The sequence below is a fragment of the Tachyglossus aculeatus genome, chromosome 7 (assembly GCF_015852505.1).
Source record: "Tachyglossus aculeatus isolate mTacAcu1 chromosome 7, mTacAcu1.pri, whole genome shotgun sequence".
Lineage (NCBI taxonomy): Eukaryota > Metazoa > Chordata > Mammalia > Monotremata > Tachyglossidae > Tachyglossus > Tachyglossus aculeatus.
The window spans coordinates 36,019,112-36,038,179 of NC_052072.1; the positions used below are offsets into that span (position 1 = coordinate 36,019,112).

Here is a 19,068-nt window from a genome sequence, read left to right on the forward strand (position 1 = left end):
GATTGAATGAAATACGATCGAATAAACTCGTCGCGGGCTGCGAATGCCTGTTGGTATACTGTACTCTCCTAAATGCTTAGTATAGTGCTCTGGGCACAGTAAGCGCTCAGTAAATACAATTGATTGACTGTTGACTTGGTTGGACAGTAATTTATTCTCCAGAAGATCCTCCAGTTCCTGATGGCTGTTCATCACACCATTTTGGCGGGGGTCTTTAGTTCATTTCTTCCAACTACCTCGCTAAATTACCTCCTGAGGGTGGGGATCTAGTCTACCAACTCTAATAATAATTGTGGTTTTTGTTAAGCGCCTACTATGTGCCAGTCACTGTAGTAAGCGCTGGTACTGTACTGTACTCTCCCAAGTGCTTGGTACAGCTCTCTGCACGTCGTAGGCGCTGAGAAGCAGCAGTGGCTCAGTGGCAAGAGCCCGGGCTTTGGAGTCAGAGGTCATGGGTTCAAATCCCGGCTCCGCCACTTGTCAGCTGGGTGACTCTGGGCAAGTCGCTTCACTTCTCTGGGCCTCAGTTCCCTCCTCTGGAAAATGGGGATGAAGACTGGGAGCCCCCCGTGGGACAACCTGATCACCTTGTAACCTCTCCGGCGCTTAGAACAGTGCTTTGCACGTAGTAAGTGCTTAATAAATGCCATTATTATTATTATTAGGAAATACCATGGAGTGATTTGACTGTAGTGGCCCACTGCAGTCGACTCTTCGGCAGCTGTTTGGATTCCCTGTGCCGTTCCCCTCCAGACTGTAAGCTCGTCATGGGCAGGGAACGCGTCTGCTAATTCTGTTGTAACATGCTCTCCCAATAATACTAATAATCACATTTAAGCGCTTACTATGTGCAAAGCACTGTTCTAAGCGCTGGGGAGGTTACAAGGTGATCAGGTTGTCCCACGGGGGGCTCACAGTCTTCATCCCCGTTTTCCAGATGAGGTAACCCAGGCACAGAGAAGTGAAGTGACTTGCCCAAAGTCACACAGCTGACAGTTGGCAGAGCTGGGATTTGAACCCAGGACCCCTGACTCCAAAGCCCGGGCTCTTCCCACTGAGCCACGCTGCTTCTCACGAGTGCTTAGTACAGTGCTGTGCCCAGGGCACTCAATAAATACCATCGATGGATGCATTCTCCACTCCTGCCGCGTCCGGTGAAACTATGTTGCAACAAAGGCGTGGCTCAGTGGAAAGAGCCCGGGCTTTGGAGTCAGAGGTCATGGGTTCGAATCCCGGCTCCGCCACATGTCTGCTGTGTGACCTTGGGCAAGTCACTTAACTTCTCCGAGCCAGTTACCTCATCTGTAAAATGGCGATGAAGACTGCGAGCCCCATGTGGGACAACCTGATCACCTTGTATCCCCCCCAGCGCTTAGAACAGTGCTTTGCACATAGTAAGCGCTTAACAAATGCCATTATTATTATTATTATTATTATTATTATTATTATTATTATTCACTGTTGGTAGATAAACTACATTCCAGGACTTAATTGTTGATGAATCAATCTTACCACTTAGAACAGTGCTTTGCACATAGTAAGCGCTTAACAAATGCCATTATTATTATTATTATTATTATTATTCACTGTTGGTAGATTGACTACATTCCAGGACTTAATTGTTGATGATTCAATCTTACCACTTGATGTGTGACTCCTAGATGATGCTAATGAAACTCTTAAAGCAGCTGGTTATGATAGCAGTCGTCGGTGAGGCCTTACGGCCTGATTGACGGCTCATTCATTGATTCAGTCATATTTATTGAGCGCTTATTGTGCGCAGAGCACTGTACTAAGCCACTTGGAAAGTACAAATCGGCAACATATAGAGACGGCCCTTACCCAACAACGGGCTCACAGTCTAGACAGTCACTCTCCCCACCTTCAAAGCCTTATTGAAAGCACGTCTCCTCCAATAAGCGCTTAGTACAGTGATCTGCACACAGTAAGCGCTCAGTAAATAGGATTGAATGAATGAAGAGGCCTTCCCAGGCTAATCCCAACTCTTCCTCACCTCCCACTCCCTTCTGCATCGCCCTGACTCCCTCCCTTTTCTCTTCCCCCGCTCTCAGCCCTGAAGCACTTAGGTACAGAACTTCATTTATGCAGCATGGCTCAGTGGGAAAGAGCCCGGGCTTTGGAGTCAGAGGTCGTGGGTTCGAGTCCTGGCTCTGCCACTTGTCAGCTGTGTAACTTTGGGCATGTCACTTCACTTCTCTGGGCCTCCGTTCCCTCATCTGTAAAATGGGGATGAAGACTGTGAGCCCCACGCTGGACAACCTCATCACTTTGTATCCCCCCAGCGCTTAGAACAGTGCTTGGCACATAGTAAGCGCTTAATAAATGCCATCATCATCAACTCTTCCCTGCTCCCAGCCACAAAGCACTTTCGTACATATCTGTAATTTGATTTATTTATATTGACGTCTGTCTCCCCCACCCTAAACTGTGAGCTTGTTGTGGGCAGGGAATGTCACTGTTTCTTGTATTGTACTTTCCCAGCGCTTAGTACAGTGCTCTGCCCACAGTAAGTGCTCAATAAATACGATGGGATGAAGTAGTTGACAGATTTTTGATTTCTGCAGCTATATATTAGATGAGCTTCTAGGCTGTAAGCTTGTTGTGGGCGGGGAATGGGTCTGCCGACTCTGTCGTATTGTACTTTCCTAAGCGCTTAGTACAGTGCTTGGTGCGTAGTAAACTCTCAATGAATACCATTGATGTTAAAGATGGGAAAGGGGCAGTGTCTGAACTGATTATCTCGTACTTACCTCAGGGCTTAGCGCAGAGTCTGCCATATAAGCGTTTTTCCAAACACCACGATTATTATTATTGTTATTATTACCACCCGTCAGCCTGTAGGCTGCAAAGCCCAAGCTGTCGTTACAAACCAGTTCATCAAAAAGCTTCAAAAATGAGGGTGGCGAAATCCACTTCACATGCTGTCAGGCATGCTATTCCTGTTCAACCTCACCCTGTATGGTTTATTCATTCGCTCAGTTGTGTTTATTGAGAGTTTACTGTGTGCAGAGCACTGTATTAAGCGCTTGGGAAAGGACAGTATAACAACAAACAGCGGCATTCCCTGTCCACAGTCTAGAGTGGGGGAAACAGACTGCAATATAAGTAAATAAGATGTGTACATAAGTGCTTTGGGGGGAAAGAGCAAATGAAGAGAGTCAAGGCGACGCGGAAAGGAGTAGGGGATGAGGAAAAGTGGGGATTGGTCTGGGAATCAATCAATCAATCGTATTTATTGAGCGCTTACTGTGTGCAGAGCACTGTACTAAGCACTTGGGAAGTACAAGTCGGCAACACGTAGAGACAGTCCCTACCCAACAGCGGGCTCACAGTCTAGAAGGGGGAGACGGAGAACGAAACCAAACATACTAACAAAATAAAATAAATAGAAGAGATATCATCATCATCATCATCAATCGTATTTATTGAGCGCTTACTGTGTGCAGAGCACTGTACTAAGCGCTTGGGAAGTACAAATTGGCAACATATAGAGACGGTCCCTACCCAACAGCGGGCTCACAGTCTAGAAGGGGGAGGCAGAGAACGAAACCAAACATACTAACAAAATAAAATAAATAGAAGAGATATCATCATCATCAATCGTATTTATTGAGCGCTTACTATGTGCAGAGCACTGTACTAAGCGCTTGGGAAGTACAAATTGGCAACATATAGAGACAGTCCCTACCCAACAGCGGGCTCACAGTCTAGAAGGGGGAGGCAGAGAACGAAACCAAACATACTAACAAAATAAAATAAATAGAAGAGATATGTACAAGTAAGATGAATAAATAAATAGATAGATAGATAAATAAAGGCCTCTTGGAGGAGATGGGCCTTTATTAAAGCTTTGAAGCCGGGGAGTGTGGTTGTCTGTAGGATTAGAGTTGGGAGGGCATTCCAGGCCAGAGGCAGGACGTGGGCCAGGGGTTGGCGGCGAGACAGGCAAGGTCGAGGCACAGCACGAATAATAAATAATAATAATGATGATGGCATTTATTAAGCGCTTACTATGTGCAAAGCACTGTTCTAAGCGCTCGGGAGGTTACAAGGTGATCAGGTTGTCCCACCTGGGGCTCACAGGTTTCATCCCCATTTTCCAGACGAGGGAACTGAGGCCCAGAGAAGCGAAGTGACTTGCCCAAAGTCACCCAGCTGACAAGTGGCGGAGCCGGGATTTGAACCCATGACCTCTGACTCCAAAGCCCGCGCTCTTTCCACTGAGCCACGCTGCATGCGGGCTGGGTCGTAGGAGGAGAGAAGGGAGGTGAGGTTGGAGGGGGCCGGTGGAGAGGAGTTTTTGTTTGATACGGAGGTGGATGGGCAATCACTGGTATTTTTTGAGGAGCGGGGTGACCTGTCCCAGCCGTTAAGCTCCAGAAGGGAGGGTTTGGTTTGTTTTTTTAATAGTATTAGGCTCTTACTATGTGCCGGGCACTGTTCTGAGCGCTGGGATAGATAATAATAATAATAATAATAATAATAATGGCATTTGTTAAGCGCTTACTATGTGCAGAGCACTGTTCTAAGCGCTGGGGGGATACAGGGTGATCAAGTTGCTCCACGTGGGGCTCACAAGCTTTTAATCCCCATTTTCCAGATGAGGTAACTGAGGCTCAGAGAAGTGAAGTGACTTGCCCAAGCTCACACAGCAGACATGTGGCGGAGTCGGGATTTGAACCCGTGACCCCCGACTCCAAAGCCCGGGCTCTTTCCACTGCTTCAGGTACAAGGTAATCCGGTCGGCCTCAGTCCCCGGCCCAGCTGGGGTCACGGTCTTAATCCCCACTTTCCAGGTGACGGAACTGAGGCCGAGAGCAGTGCGGTTCATTCAGTTGTATTTATTGAGCGCCTACTGTGTGCGGAGCACTGTACTAAGCGCTTGGGAAGTACAAAGTAGCAGCGTGGCTCAGTGGAAAGAGCCCAGGCTTTGGAGTCAGAGTTCAAGGGTTCAAATCCCGGCTCCGCCAACTGTCAGCTGTGTGACTTTGGGCAAGTCACTTCACTTCTCTGGGCCTCAGTGACCTCATCTGTGAAATGGGGATGAAGACTGTGCCAGTTGTCAGCTGTGTGACTTTGGGCAAGCCACTTCACTTCTCTGGGCCTCAGTTCCCTCATCTGTAAAATGGGGATGAAGACTGTGAGCCCCCCCCGTGGGACAACCTGATCACCTTGTAACCTCCCCAGCGCTTAGAACAGTGCTCGGCACGTAGTAAGCGCTTAATAAATGCCATCATTATTATTATGGCATAATATTATTATTATATAATATATAATAATATTATATATTAATTATATAATAATTATATTATGGCATAATATTATAATAATATTATTATTACAAATCGGCAACGTATAGAGACGATCCGTACCCAGCAACGGGCTCACAGCCGAGAAATGACTTACACAGGGTCACCCAGCAAACAACTTTCGGAGCCGGAATTAGAAACCGGGTCCGTCTGAGTCCCGGGCCCGGGCTCCTGCCGGTCGCAATTCTCACCTAGCTCCAGATCCAGCTCGCTGCCGCAGCTGTGCTGCAGCCGAGTTGCAAGATCTATCATCATCATCATCATCAATCGTATTTATTGAGCGCTTACTATGTGCAGAGCACTGTACTAAGCGCTGGGGAAGTACAAATTGGCAACATCTAGAGACAGTCCCTACCCAACAGTGGGCTCACAGTCTAAAAGGGGGAGACAGAGAACAAAACCAAACATACTAACACAATAAAATAAATAGAATAGATATGTACAAATAAAAGAAATAAATAAACAGAGTAATAAATATGTACAAACATACATACATATATACAGGTGCTGTGGGGAAGGGAAGGAGGTAAGATGGGGGGATGGAGAGGGGGACGAGGGGGAGAGGAAAGAAGGGGCTCAGTCTGGGAAGGCCTCCATCATCATCAATCGTATTTATTGAGCTATAGATCTATAGATAGGTTGGATTTCACTCGCAGGTCGTCTTAATACCCAGATTATTCCACCTTACCGCCTAGGCTGGATAATTTCTTAAAACATAAAACATCGCTCCAGCCCAGCCCGCACCCTCCGCTCCTCCGCCGCTGATCTCCTCACCGTACCTCGTTCTCGCCCGTCCCGCCATCGACCCCCGGCCCACGTCCTCCCCCGGGCCTGGAATGCCCTCCCTCCGCCCACCCGCCAAGCTAAGCTCTCTTCCTCCCTTCAAGGCCCTGCTGAGAGCTCACCTCCTCCAGGAGGCCTTCCCAGACTGAGCCCCTTCCTTCCTCTCCCCCTCGTCCCCCCTCTCCATGCCCCCCATCTTACCTCCCTCCCTTCCCCACAGCACCTGTATATATGTATATATGTTTGTACAGATTTATTACTCTATTTTACTTGTCCATATCTATTCTATTTATTTTATTTTGTTAGTATGTTTGGTTTTGTTCTCTGTCTCCCCCCTTTTCGACTGTGAGCCCACTGTTGGGTCTCTATATGTTGCCAATTTGTACTTCCCAAGCACTTAGTACAGTGCTCTGCACATAGTAAGCGCTCAATAAATACGATTGATGATGATCGCTTGCAAAGGTTTGAGACTGTTCTGAAGACCACGTGCTAAATTAATGAGTTTTTCGCCAGAATTACCCGTCAGTAGTCACTTCAGTATGTACGTAGTCAGTGTATGTAGTCACAATAGGGAACCTGAAAAGCTGATGACTGTGAGCCCACTGTTGGGTAGGGACCGTCTCTAGATGTTGCCGACTTGGACTTCCCAAGCGCTTAGTCCAGTGCTCTGCACACAGTAAGCGCTCAATAAATACGATTGATGATGATAATGACATTGATTTCAAAAAAAATCCACACTTGCTTTCGGCGGTGTGTCGTTCTGCCGCTTTAACTAACCAGCTGATTGAACTGCGGAATTTCTGCTTGCTGTAGGAATGTAGCATATGATCAAATAATCACCTTTCTGCAGATTTCAGTAGTCGGGGTCCCACGTCTAATACCGAGTATGTACTTGCACGTAGCGTGGCTCGGTGGAAAGAACACAGGCTTTGGAGTCGGAGGTCATGGGTTCGAATCCCGGCTCCGCCACATGTCTGCTGTGTGACCTTGGGCAAGTCACTTAACTTCTCTGAGCCTCAGTTCCCTCATCTGTAAAATGGGGATTAAGACTGTGAGCCCCACGTGGGACAACCTGATCACTTTGTATCCCCCCAAGCGCTTAGAACAGTGCTTTGCACATAGTAAGCGCTTAACAAATGCCAACATTATTATTATTATTATTATTCCGCCACTTGTCAGCTGGGTGACTTGAGGCAAGTCACTTCTCTGGGCCTCAGTGACCTCATCTGTAAAATGGGGATGAAGACTGTGAGCCCGCCGTGGGACAACCTGATCACCTTGGAACCTCCCCAGCACTTAGAACAGTGCTTTGCACATAGTAAGCACTTAATAAATGCCATTATTATTATTATTATTATTATTATTATTATTATCTTTCCCCCAGCTCCTTATGTAGACCATCCAGGGCTTTTTCGATGTCTTTAATTTGGTAGCCATCGAGGCCCCGGATCTCACTGGCTTTGCAATCCCACTACTGCAGTTTCACGCATGCTCGCTAGCTTCTTCCATCAGTCACCATGCAGTTTTGGCCTTGGAAAAGTCACTTTGTTTTTTTTTAATGGCATTTATTAAGCGCTTACTATGTGCAAAGCACCATTCGAAGCGCTGGGGAGTTTACAGGGTGATTAGATTGTCCCACGTGGGGGCTCACAGTCTTAATCCCCATTTTCCAGATGAGGGAACTGAGGCCCAGAGAAGTGAAGTGACTTGCCCAAAGTCAAACAGCTGACAGTTGGCGGAGCTGGGATTTGACCTCATTCATTCATTCATTCAGTCGTATTTATTGATCGCTTACTGTGTGCAGAGCACCAAGGTGATCAGGTTGTCCCACGGGGGGGGGCTCACAGTCTTAATCCCCATTTTCCAGATGAGGGAACTGAGGCCCAGAGAAGTGAAGTGACTTGCCCAAAATCAAACAGCTGACAGTTGGCGGAGCTGGGATTTGACCTCATTCATTCATTCATTCAGTCGTATTTATTGATCGCTTACTGTGTGCAGAGCACCAAGGTGATCAGGTTGTCCCACGGGGGGGGCTCACAGTCTTAATCCCCATTTTCCAGATGAGGGAACTGAGGCCCAGAGAAGTGAAGTGACTTGCCCAAAATCAAACAGCTGACAGTTGGCGGGGCTGGGATTTGAACTCATTCATTCATTCATTCAGTCGTATTTATTGAGCACTTACTGTGTGCAGAGCACTGGACTAAGCCCTTGGGAAGTACAAGTTGGCAACATATTAGACATATGGCTCAGTGGAAACATACAACATATGGCTCAGTGGAAAGAGCACGGGCTTTGGAGTCAGAGGTCATGGGTTCGAATCCCGGCTCCACCACATGTCTGTTGTGTGACCTTGGGCAAGTCACTTAGACTGTGTCACTTAGACTTAGTCACTTAGACTTTTAGACTGTGAGCCCACTGTTGGGTAGGGACTGACTCTATATGTCGTCAACTTGTACTTCCCAAGCGCTTAGTACAGTGCTCTGCACACAGTAAGCGCTCAATAAATACGATTGATTGACTTAACTTCTCTGAGCCTCAGTTACCTCATCTGTAAAATGGGGATTAAGACTGTGAGCCCCACGTGGGACAACTTAATCACCTAAGAAGCAGCGTGGCTCAGTGGAAAGAGCCCGGGCTTTGGAGTCAGAGGTCATAGGTTCGACTCCCGGCTCCGCCACATGCCTGCTGTGTGACCTTGGGCAAGTCACTTAACTTCTCTGAGCCTCAGTTACCTCATCTGTAAAATGGGGATTGACTGTGAGCCCAACGTGGGACAACCTGATCATCTTGTATCCCCTCCAGCACTTAGAACAGTGCTTTGCACATAGTAAGCGCTTAACAAATGCCGTCATTATTATATAGAGACGGTCCCTACCCTACAGTGGGCTCACAGTCTAGACCTCTGACTCCAAAGCCCGTGCTCTCTCCACTGAGCCACGCTGCTTCTCTAGCTTAATTTAACCTCACTAGGCCTCAGTTTCCCCAACTATGAATTAGAGATAAGATTCCTGCTTTCCCTGCCTCGGAAACTGTCATGGATTCCACAGTTGACATAATAGATATTCACTCTAGATTTTGTCGGAGGTGTCTTAAATATTCACTTGTGCAGGCCTGCGGCCTACCTGTTTTAAAAGTGAGTAGTCCTGTATATAGGCCAATGGCAAACTTTATTTTCTTGTGATAGACTGCAAGCTTGTTGTGGGCAGGGAATGTGTCCACCAACTCTGTTGTAGTCTCCCAAGCGCGTAGTACAGTGCTTTATACACAGAAAGTGCTCAATAAGTACCATTGATTCATAATTAGACTGAACCTCCTCCATCCTCTCCCCCTCCGCCCCCTCTCCATCCCCCCGCCTTACCTCCTTCCCCTCCCCACAGCCCCTGTATATATGTATGTATGTTTGTATGTATGTATTATTCTATTTATTTTATTCGTACATATTTATTCTATTTATTTTATTTTGTTAATATGTTTTGTTCTCTGTCTCTCCCTTCTAGACTGTGAGCCCACTGTTGGGTAGGGACCGTCTCTATATGTTGCCAACTTGGACTTCCCAAGCGCTTAGTACAGCGCTGTGCACACAGTAAGCGCTCAATAAATACAATTGAATGAATTAGAAAAAATGACATCCGAAGTCATGGAGAATTAGGGTAGAAACTCAAATCTTTGGGCTCCTTCACTTTCAGGTTACAGTACTCTAGTAGAATGATCAAAATATAATTGCATTCTCCTAAGAGCTTATGCTCTGCACACAATGTGTTGCCGATTTATACTTCCCAAGCGCTTAGCACAGTGCTCTGCACCCAGTAAGCGCTCAATAAATATGATTGACTGCTATATTAGTGTCTGTCTCCCCCTCTAGACTGCAGCTTGTTGTGGGCAGGGATTGTGTTTATTGTTATATTGTACTCTACCAAGAACTTAGTACACCGCTCTGCACGCAGTAATTGTTCAGTAAATACGACTGAATGAATGAATATAGTAATAATTGTGGTATTTTTAGACTGTGATCCCACTGTTGGGTAGGGACTGTCTCTATATGTTGCCAATTTGTACTTCCCAAGCGCTTAGTACAGTGCTCTGCACACAGCAAGCGCTCAATAAATACGATTGATGATGATGATGGTATTTGTTTAGCGCTTTCTGTGTGCCAAGCATTGGAGTAGATCATCATCATCATCATCAATCGTATTTATTGAGCGCTTACTATGTGCAGAGCACTGTACGAAGCGCTTGGGAAGTACAAATTGGCAACATATAGAGACAGTCCCTACCCAACAGTGGGCTCACAGTCTAAAAGGGGGAGACAGAGAACAAAACCAAACAAACTAACAAAATAAAATAAATAGAATCGATATGTACAAATAAAATAAGTAATCAGAATGGACGCAGTGTCTGACCCACGGGGAGGGAATGCTTCCTCGTAGTTAAAATTACTTCAAGTGGTAATGTCATTTAGAAGGTTTTGTGGAAAATAAAGTCCAAGGGCTTGGGACGTCCAGCAATGAGAGAAGTTATCAGATAAATATTAATACAGCGTGCTTTTTCTTCCCTTCTCTACGCAGAACAATCCGAGTATGGCTGAAAAGAGACAGTGGCCAGTACTGGCCCAGCATTTACCACACAGTGGCATGTAAGTAATCGAGGCCCTTACGTTTGGGATCAATCAGTCATATTTATTGAGCACTTACTGGGTGCAGAGCACTGTACTAAGTGCTTGGGAGAGGACGGTCCAACAGGAACAGCAGACGTGTTTCCTGCCCATAACGAACTCACAGTCTCGAGGGGGAAACAGAGATTAAATAAACGCCGTGCTCGTCTTCGGTGCCTTTTCTGCTTGGGAAACTTCAAGGCCACTGAGAAATAATAATAATAATAATGATGGCATTTATTAAGCGCTTACTATGTGCAAAGCACTGTTCTAAGCGCTGGGGAGGTTACAAGGTGATCAGGGTGCCCCACGGGGGGCGCACAATCTTCATCCCCATTTTCCAGATGAGGGAACTGAGGCCCAGGGAAGTGAAGTGACTTGCCCAAAGTCACACAGCTGACAGTTGGCGGAGCCGGGATTTGAACCCATGACCTCTGGCTCCAAAGCCCGTGCTCTTTACCGCTGAGCCACGCTGCTTCTCTGTGGTACTGGAGTAGCAGCGGTGAGCTCCAGAATAATTCAGTGGTATTTATTGAGTGCTTACTGTGTGCAGAGCACTGTATTGAGCGCTCGGGAGAGTACGATACAAGAGAGTTAGTAAGCACGCTCCCTTCCCACGAGGAGCTTACATGTATTTTAAAACGGGAAAGAGCATTTTGACTGGCCGTGGTTCTTTAGATTGTATTGTGCCTTAAGATGTGAGGTACCAATCTTGAGAAACCTCAACAGAGCCTTCGTTAATGATCGTTTTTGCGTCATCGTCATTAGTGGATTTACTGAGCGCTTATTCCATGTGGAGCACTGAACTAAGCACCTGAGGAACTACAACAGAGTTGGTAGACACGAGCTTACAGTTGAGAGATAAAATGAACATTGGTCCTATATTCTATGTGTTCTGACGATTTTGACACCTGTGTCCATGTTTGGTTTAGTTGTCCGTCTCCCCCTTCTAGACTGTGAGCCCGCTGTTGCCAATTTGTACTTCCCAAGCGCTTAGTACAGTGCTCTGCACATAGTAAGCGCTCAATAAATGCGATTGATGATGATGATGTTGGGTAGGGACTGTCTCTATATGTTGCCGACTTGTACTTCCCAAGCGCTTAGTACAGTGCTCTGCACACAGTAAGCGCTCAATAAATACGATCGAATGAATGAATGACTTTAGCACATCTTGCTGATGGCTAGCTTTCAGGCCGGGATGTTATCTGATGCCTCCCTTTGGGCATTCTCTCTCATATGCTCTCCATATGTTGCCAATTTGTACTTCCCGAGCGCTTAGTACAGTGCTCTGCACACAGTAAGCGCTCAATAAATACGATCGAATGAATGAATGACTTTAGCACATCTTGCTGATGGCTAGCTTTCAGGCCGGGATGTTATCTGATGCCTCCCTTTGGGCATTCTCTCTCATATGCTCTCCATATGTTGCCAATTTGTACTTCCCAAGAGCTTAGTACAGTGCTCTGCACATAGTAAGCGCTCAATAAATGCGATTGATGATGATGATGATTTGCTGGTTTTTCTGGAAGTAAAGCACTGCCCAGCTAGGCCCTTCAGGGTACTCGTGGAGTCTAATTTTGAAGAAGGGGAGTTTTCGAAGCCTCTCACCGTGCTTTCCCTCCCCACACCTCGGTGGGTATTGGGTGGGCCGCATACTGTTGATGTCTGGTCCAAAACGACGGACAAAAGGGGAATAAAGCCGAGAGGCGAACTCGTTTTACAAATATCATCCTTGGCATTTTCACCTAAACAGCAGTGTGTGGTCACATTCCCTCTTCAAGTGATTCTGTTGAGAATCTTAGGCTTAGATACACAGGTTGAAAATTTGCGATTTCAATGGCCAAAGTGTCTTCAGGATATAGAAGTGTGGTGGTTCGAGCTGGCTCAGCCACTGATGTATTTGAGTAGTGGTGATGATGATGATGATGGCATTTGTTAAGTGATGATGATGATAATGGCATTTGTTAAGCACTTACTATGTGCAGAGCACTGTTCTAAGTGCTGTGGGGGGGATACAAGGTGATAGGTTGTCCCACGTGGGGCTCACAGTCTTAAGCCCCCATTTTACAGATGAGGGAACTGAGGCTCAGAGAGGTTAAATGACCTGCCCAAGGTCACACAGCAGACACGCGGCAGAGTCGGGGTTCGAACCCATGACCTCTGGCTCCAAAGCCCGGGCTCGTTCCACTGAGCCACGCTGCTTCCCTGGTTCATATGATGCTTTTCTCCAGAATGATGCTGAAGGGAATAAACTCTGTTAAATTCAAATGTTTAATAATAGCAATAATGAAGGGAATAAACTCTGTTAAATTCAAATGTTTAATAATAACAATAATGAAGGGAATAAACTCTGTTAAATTCAAATGTTTAATTATAGCAATAATGGTATTTGTTAAGCGCTTACTATGTGCAAACACCCCCAGTGGCGATTCTACTACCCATTCTTCTCTCCTTTCTCAGTGATTTGCGGTTAAAGGTGTGTTTTCCGATGAAATTCTAAGTGTACATAAAATAATATTTGTAACATATATAACCCACCTCCTCCAGGAGGCCTTCCCAGACTGAGCCCCCTCCTTCCTCTCCCCCTCCTCCCCGCCTTACCTCCTTCCCCTCCCCACAGCACCTGTATATATGTAGATGTGTTTGTACGTTTTTATTACTCTATTTTATTTGTACATATTTATTCTATTTATTTTATTTTGTTAATACGTTTTGTTTTGTTCTCTGTCTCCCCCTTCTAGACTGCGAGCCCGCTGTTGGGTAGGGACCGTCTCTATTCGTTGCCAACTTGGACTTCCCAAGCGCTTAAATACGATTGATTGATTAGTACAGTGCTCTGCACACAGTAAGCGCTCAATAAATACGATTGAATGAATGAATGAATATAATTCCCTCAGGCATGAGTAGGTTTCATCAGCTCATCGATTAGGTAATCCCATCCCGATGCCCCCACCCAAATTGGAAGGATCGCTTAGTTGATATGCTGATGAGAACACACATTGCCAGGAAACCAAAGTGACAATCAATCAATCAATCGTATTTATTGAGCGCTTACTGTGTGCAGAGCACTGTACTAAGCGCTTGGGAAGTACAAGCTGGCAACATATAGAGACGGTCCCTACCCAACGGTGGGCTCAAATAAAGAACCCCTGTCTTTTGTTATAGTAAGTAACCTAATGAAAGATTCCTTGAACAAGTCCTGGTCAACTGTCCATAACTGAAGACATTCCAATCCCATTATAATTAACCACAGAATTCAATCTGAAAAATTCCTCTGAATAGAAATAAACCTTCTTGCCCTCTCTTTGACTCCTGGGAAGAACAGAAGAGAGGAGGAAACCTGTGATGTTCCCCACGCAGGGAGAATAGCGCAAGTTTGAAATTGTTACCAAAGATACAGTGGTGCTAAGTGTCCAGATTCTAAGTTGTTTCAGGCCTTGGCTAAACCAGCAACATCCACCGCTCCCCCAAAATTTAAAGTGACTTGTACCTGAACTACTATTGAGCTTGGTCATTGTAGAATGACAGCCATTTAAATAATAATAATAATAATAATAATAATAATAATAATGATGATGATGATGATGATGATATTAAGCGCTTACTACGCGCCAAGCACTGTTTTAAGCGCTGGGGGAGATACAAGGTAATCAGGTTGTCCCACGTGGGGCTCACAGTTTTCATCCCCATTTTCCAGATGAGGGAACTGAGGCCCAGAGAATCAATCAATCAATCAATCGTATTTATTGAGCGCTTACTGTGTGCCGAGCACTGTACTAAGCGCTTGGGAAGTCCAAGTTGGCAACATATAGAGACAGTCCCTACCCAACAGTGGGCTCACAGTCTAAAAGGGCGAAACAGAGAACAAAACCAGACATACTAACAAAATAAAATAAATAGAATAGAAGTGAAGTCACGCAGCAGACAAGTGGCAGAGCCAGAATTAGAACCCACAGCCTCTGACTCGCAAGCCCGGGCTCTTTTTCTAAGCCACGCTGGGACTGATGAATACGGGATACAATAAGCCCTTTTCACTGAGCAGATTCAGTCATTCAGTCGATTTATTGAGCACTTACTGTGTGCAGAGCACTGTACTAAGCGCTTGTTTGAGTACATATTTTCGCTCCTCAAAAATACTTCCATTTTTGATGTTTGTGGTGCATAATCATTTCCTCTTGGCCTCATCTACCATGTTTTCTCTAAGAGTCTAGAAATCAAGATTTTGGTAGGTACACGTTTTTAAACAATTCTAAATTAGATTTGGTTTGTCTGTCTCCCAAACAAATCAAGGCACTGTGAAATTTATAAACTCTACTGTTCGAACTGTGCTTAACATTTGGTCCTTATTTTTTTCTGTTTCTCTTCTTACTCTTTGAGGAATAGTATTCTTTTGTAAGGAAATGAGGAAAAAAAACAAGCAGGAAGGAAGACTGAACCGTTTAAAAAGTCTGAATGTTGGGACTTTTTCAGCGGCATTTAATCTTTTTATGGTTTAAACGGCAGTTGAAATTCCTCCACCGGCAATGAAAATACTTCAAGCTAAAGTGGATGAAAGAGTTTTTCAGTGTTTAAGCATCTAAAACGTGGCCACTTAAGGGTGTTTATTTTGTTTATCTGGAAACTTTAGCTTCCTGCCTGGTATTATTGGTATCCATTTCACTCTTCCGCTGTCATCACTTCTAGGGGAGGAAATGTGGGAAGGTATTTAAACCAATCACATGTAATTCTTTTATAAAGCAAAAGTTTTGGGCTTTCAAAGTCCTGCACTACGGAGAATTTGTGTCAGCCAGAAGGCACAAACCATTTCTTCCAACATGATGGTCCCATATCCAAATGGGCTTGTGTTATAAGATGAACACTCCTTAAATCTCCGGCATTGCCGTCGGCAAAATACATAGTGAAAACCCGCTTTGTGGCTCAATTATCCATATTTTGGATCACCTCTTTTTCTGTGTACTTCCCAGGTGTCCAGTACGGTGCCCTGTACTAAAGTGGTGCTCAGTAAATAGTAGTATTAGTACTAGTCCTATCTTCTCGCCATGGCTCGTGTCGATACTATAGAATCAGAAGTATTTCTTGCAGGGATCATTTCTATAGTATTTAACTAGAGAAGTGAGATGGAAAGTGTAAAGATTCACTTTACACAGTCTTTTAGACTGTGAGCCCAGTGTTGGGTAGGGACTGTCTCTGTATGTTGCCAACTTGTACTTCCCAAGCGCTTAGTACAGTGCTCTGCACACAGTAAGCGCTCAATAAATACGATTGATGATGATGATGATGATGATTTCTGTTCCTCTCAGGGCTCCTTAGTCTTTTGTGCCCTCAAATGTGCTTCCTAGAACGTGTAACTATTAGGTAAAATAGTTCTTAAATGGAAATATTCATTTTTTAAAGATATGGGCTATTAAGATTTTTTTGAACCCTAAGTTACCCTTCAAATTAAAAAAAAATTGAAGAAGTTATCATTTGAGACTTAGAGTTCTTTTTCAAAACCAACGATCTTGCTGTGAATGCTGTGCTCCTTTCATCAGGAGAATTCATTCAGTCGTATTTATTGAGCGCTTACTGTGTGCAGAGCACTGTACTAAGCGCTTGGGAAGTACAAATTGGCAACATATAGAGACGGTCCTTACCCAACAGTGGGCTCACAGTCTAGAAGAATGAGAAGCGTGAGAATGAGAAAGATCCCGGGCTTTGGAGTCAGAGGTCATGGGTTCAAATCCTGGCTCCGCCAAGTGTCAGCTGTGTGGCTTTGGGCAAGTCACTTCACTTCTCTGTGCCTCCGTTGCCTCATCTGTAAAATGGGGATTAAAACTGTGAGCCCCCCGTGGGACAACCTGATCACCTTGTAACCTCCCCAGCACTTAGAACAGCGCTTTGCATATAGTAAGTGCTTAACAAATGCCATCATCATTATTATTATTGTCAGGACATTGTAATAGCAAAGTTATGAATTGAAGTCATTGCTTAATATGTTGTTGATTTCTCTTCTTGACAGCTCCCTGCTCTGCTATGGCTTACCATCACGAAAGCAGACGGGTGTTTGTGGGCCAGGATAATGGAGCCATAATGGTATGTTGTTCTGGAGTTTGTTGGGCGTCTTAAACATAGAAACACTGTGAATGCAGCCAAAATTGCCGTTTTTCTTGGCCACCAAATTTGCTCTCAGACTTTTTTGTAAAGGTATCAGTGTCCAATGTGGCAAATTTTGAAATTGTAGCTCACAGGCATGTGATCGGTCCGTCGGTGGTGTTTATTGAGTGCTACTGTTTGCCAAGCACCACATAGGCGCTTGGGGGAGAACAGTGTAGTAGAGTTGGTAGACACTTTCCCTGCCCATAAAGAGAAGCAGTGTGGCCTAGTGGATAGAGCGCGGGCTTGGGGGCCGGAGGACCCGAGTTCTAATCCCAACTCTGCCATTTGTGTGCTGTGACCTTAGGCAAGTCACTTAACTTCTCTGGGCTTGTTACCTCATCTGTAAAATGGGAATTAAGACCAGTGAGCCCCATGTGGGACAGGGACTGTGTTCAACCTGATTATCGTGTATATATTACCCCAGTGCTTAGTGCAGTGCCTGGTTCATAATAAGTGCTTAACAAATGCCATTAAAGAAAAAAAGCAGCTTACACAGTCTAGAGGGGAAGACGGACGTTAAAATAAATTGCTGAGAAGGAAATGGGAAAGTATGAGGATATGTAAGTGTTGTGGGGTTGGGTAAGCATTAAGTTCATGACACGGTGTGGCCTGAAAGCATAGTGTGAATTTTATTGGGAGAAGGGTATGGAATATGAAATGTCAGTTTCGTCCTTAAAATCAGTTTGTGATGCTGCTGTAGTTTATAATGCCATACAGGGCCTTTGAAAGTGAGGATGAAGGGTAAAATCTGAGAGGCCTCGGTGAATAAATAGAGTTCTTAAGTGTGTGCCGTGTCATTTTTATTCAACCTAATAATCTGTACAGGCTATGTTAAAAAAATCTGACAACAGCATACACTTAGCACATTTTGAAGCATGAATTAAATCTCAGGGGTTTTTCAGCAGTTAGCACTGCCAGTCACCAAGTCTGTCAAATAGAGAAAGCACCGCATTCTTGACGAGGCCAGGAAATTTCAGATTAAATGGAGTAATTCCTACTTTGTGGTCCCAAAAAAGAAAATATCTTGTGCTTGATATCCTTGGTATGTACAATAAAAAGACAGTAGCTGTCATGGAGTACAGGCTTAAGCCTCATTACAGAAACCAGGCACAGAGATTTCAATTTATTTGTTGATCAGCAGGAACAAAAATTTGAATACTTTGTGGCCTCCAAAAAGAAAACATCTTTTGTTTGATATGGTTGATGGTGGTGGTATTTGTTAAGCGCTTACTACGTGCCAAGCACTGTTCTAAGCGCTGGGGTAGATACAAGGTAATCAGGTTGTCCCACAAGGCGCTCACAGTCTTAATCCCCATTTTCCAGATGAGGGAACCGAGGCACAGAGAAGTGAAGTGACTTGCCCAAGGTCACACAGCAGAGGAGTGGCGAAGTCGGGATTTGCACGCACGACCTCCGACTCCCAAGCCCGTGCTCTTTCCACTGAGCCACGCTGCTTCTCTGTATATGTATAAAAAGACAGTAGCTGTCTTTGAGTACAATCTTAAGCATCATTTCAAAACAAGCCCCAGCTGTTACAATTTATTTGTTGATCAGTATGAACAAAAACTTGTGTAGATACATAAAAACATTTGCAGCCCAGCAAATTGTTTTCATAAAAGTTGTTTAAGCAAATAAAGATCCTATATAGGGTGTCTTGGGTCATGACATAATCCATTCTGTATATATGCATATATGTTTGTACATATTTATTACTCTATTTTACTTGTACATATCTATTCTATTTATTTTATTTTGTTAGTATGTTTGGTTTTGTTCTCTGTCTCCCCCTTTTAGACTGAGCCCACTGTTGGGTAGGGACTGCCTCTATATGTTGCCAACTTGGACTTCCCAAGCGCTTAGTACAGTGCTCTGCACACAGTAAGCGCTCAATAAATACGATTGATTGATTGATTCTTGGGTGAATTTATTAGAGACGGCAGTATAAAAGAGGTGGAGTGACTGCATCCACGTAGCAAAATGAACAGAAGGGAAAATGAGGAAACAGAACGGCCCAACAGCTCTAGGGCTGGGATGGGGTGAGGATCAAAGTGCCAAAGGGGTACAGATTCAAGTGCATAGACAACGCAGGCCTGGGGGCAGAGGATCTGGGTTCTAATCCTACGTGTGCCACTTGTCTGTTGCGTGACCTTGGGCAAGTCACTAAACTTC

At 44.9% G+C, this 19,068-nt stretch overlaps 1 protein-coding gene across 1 annotated transcript in view; it reads left to right on the forward strand.

The window, feature by feature from the left end:
- The window catches only part of WDFY1 (WD repeat and FYVE domain containing 1), a 76,181-nt gene that overhangs the window by 16,035 nt on the left and 41,078 nt on the right, over positions 1 to 19,068 (forward strand). Inside the window, exons 2-3 of the mRNA XM_038749111.1 lie at positions 10,679 to 10,746; positions 16,763 to 16,836. Of these exons, the coding sequence (XP_038605039.1) occupies positions 10,679 to 10,746; positions 16,763 to 16,836 (142 nt within the window). The remainder of the gene's footprint in view (positions 1 to 10,678; positions 10,747 to 16,762; positions 16,837 to 19,068) is intronic.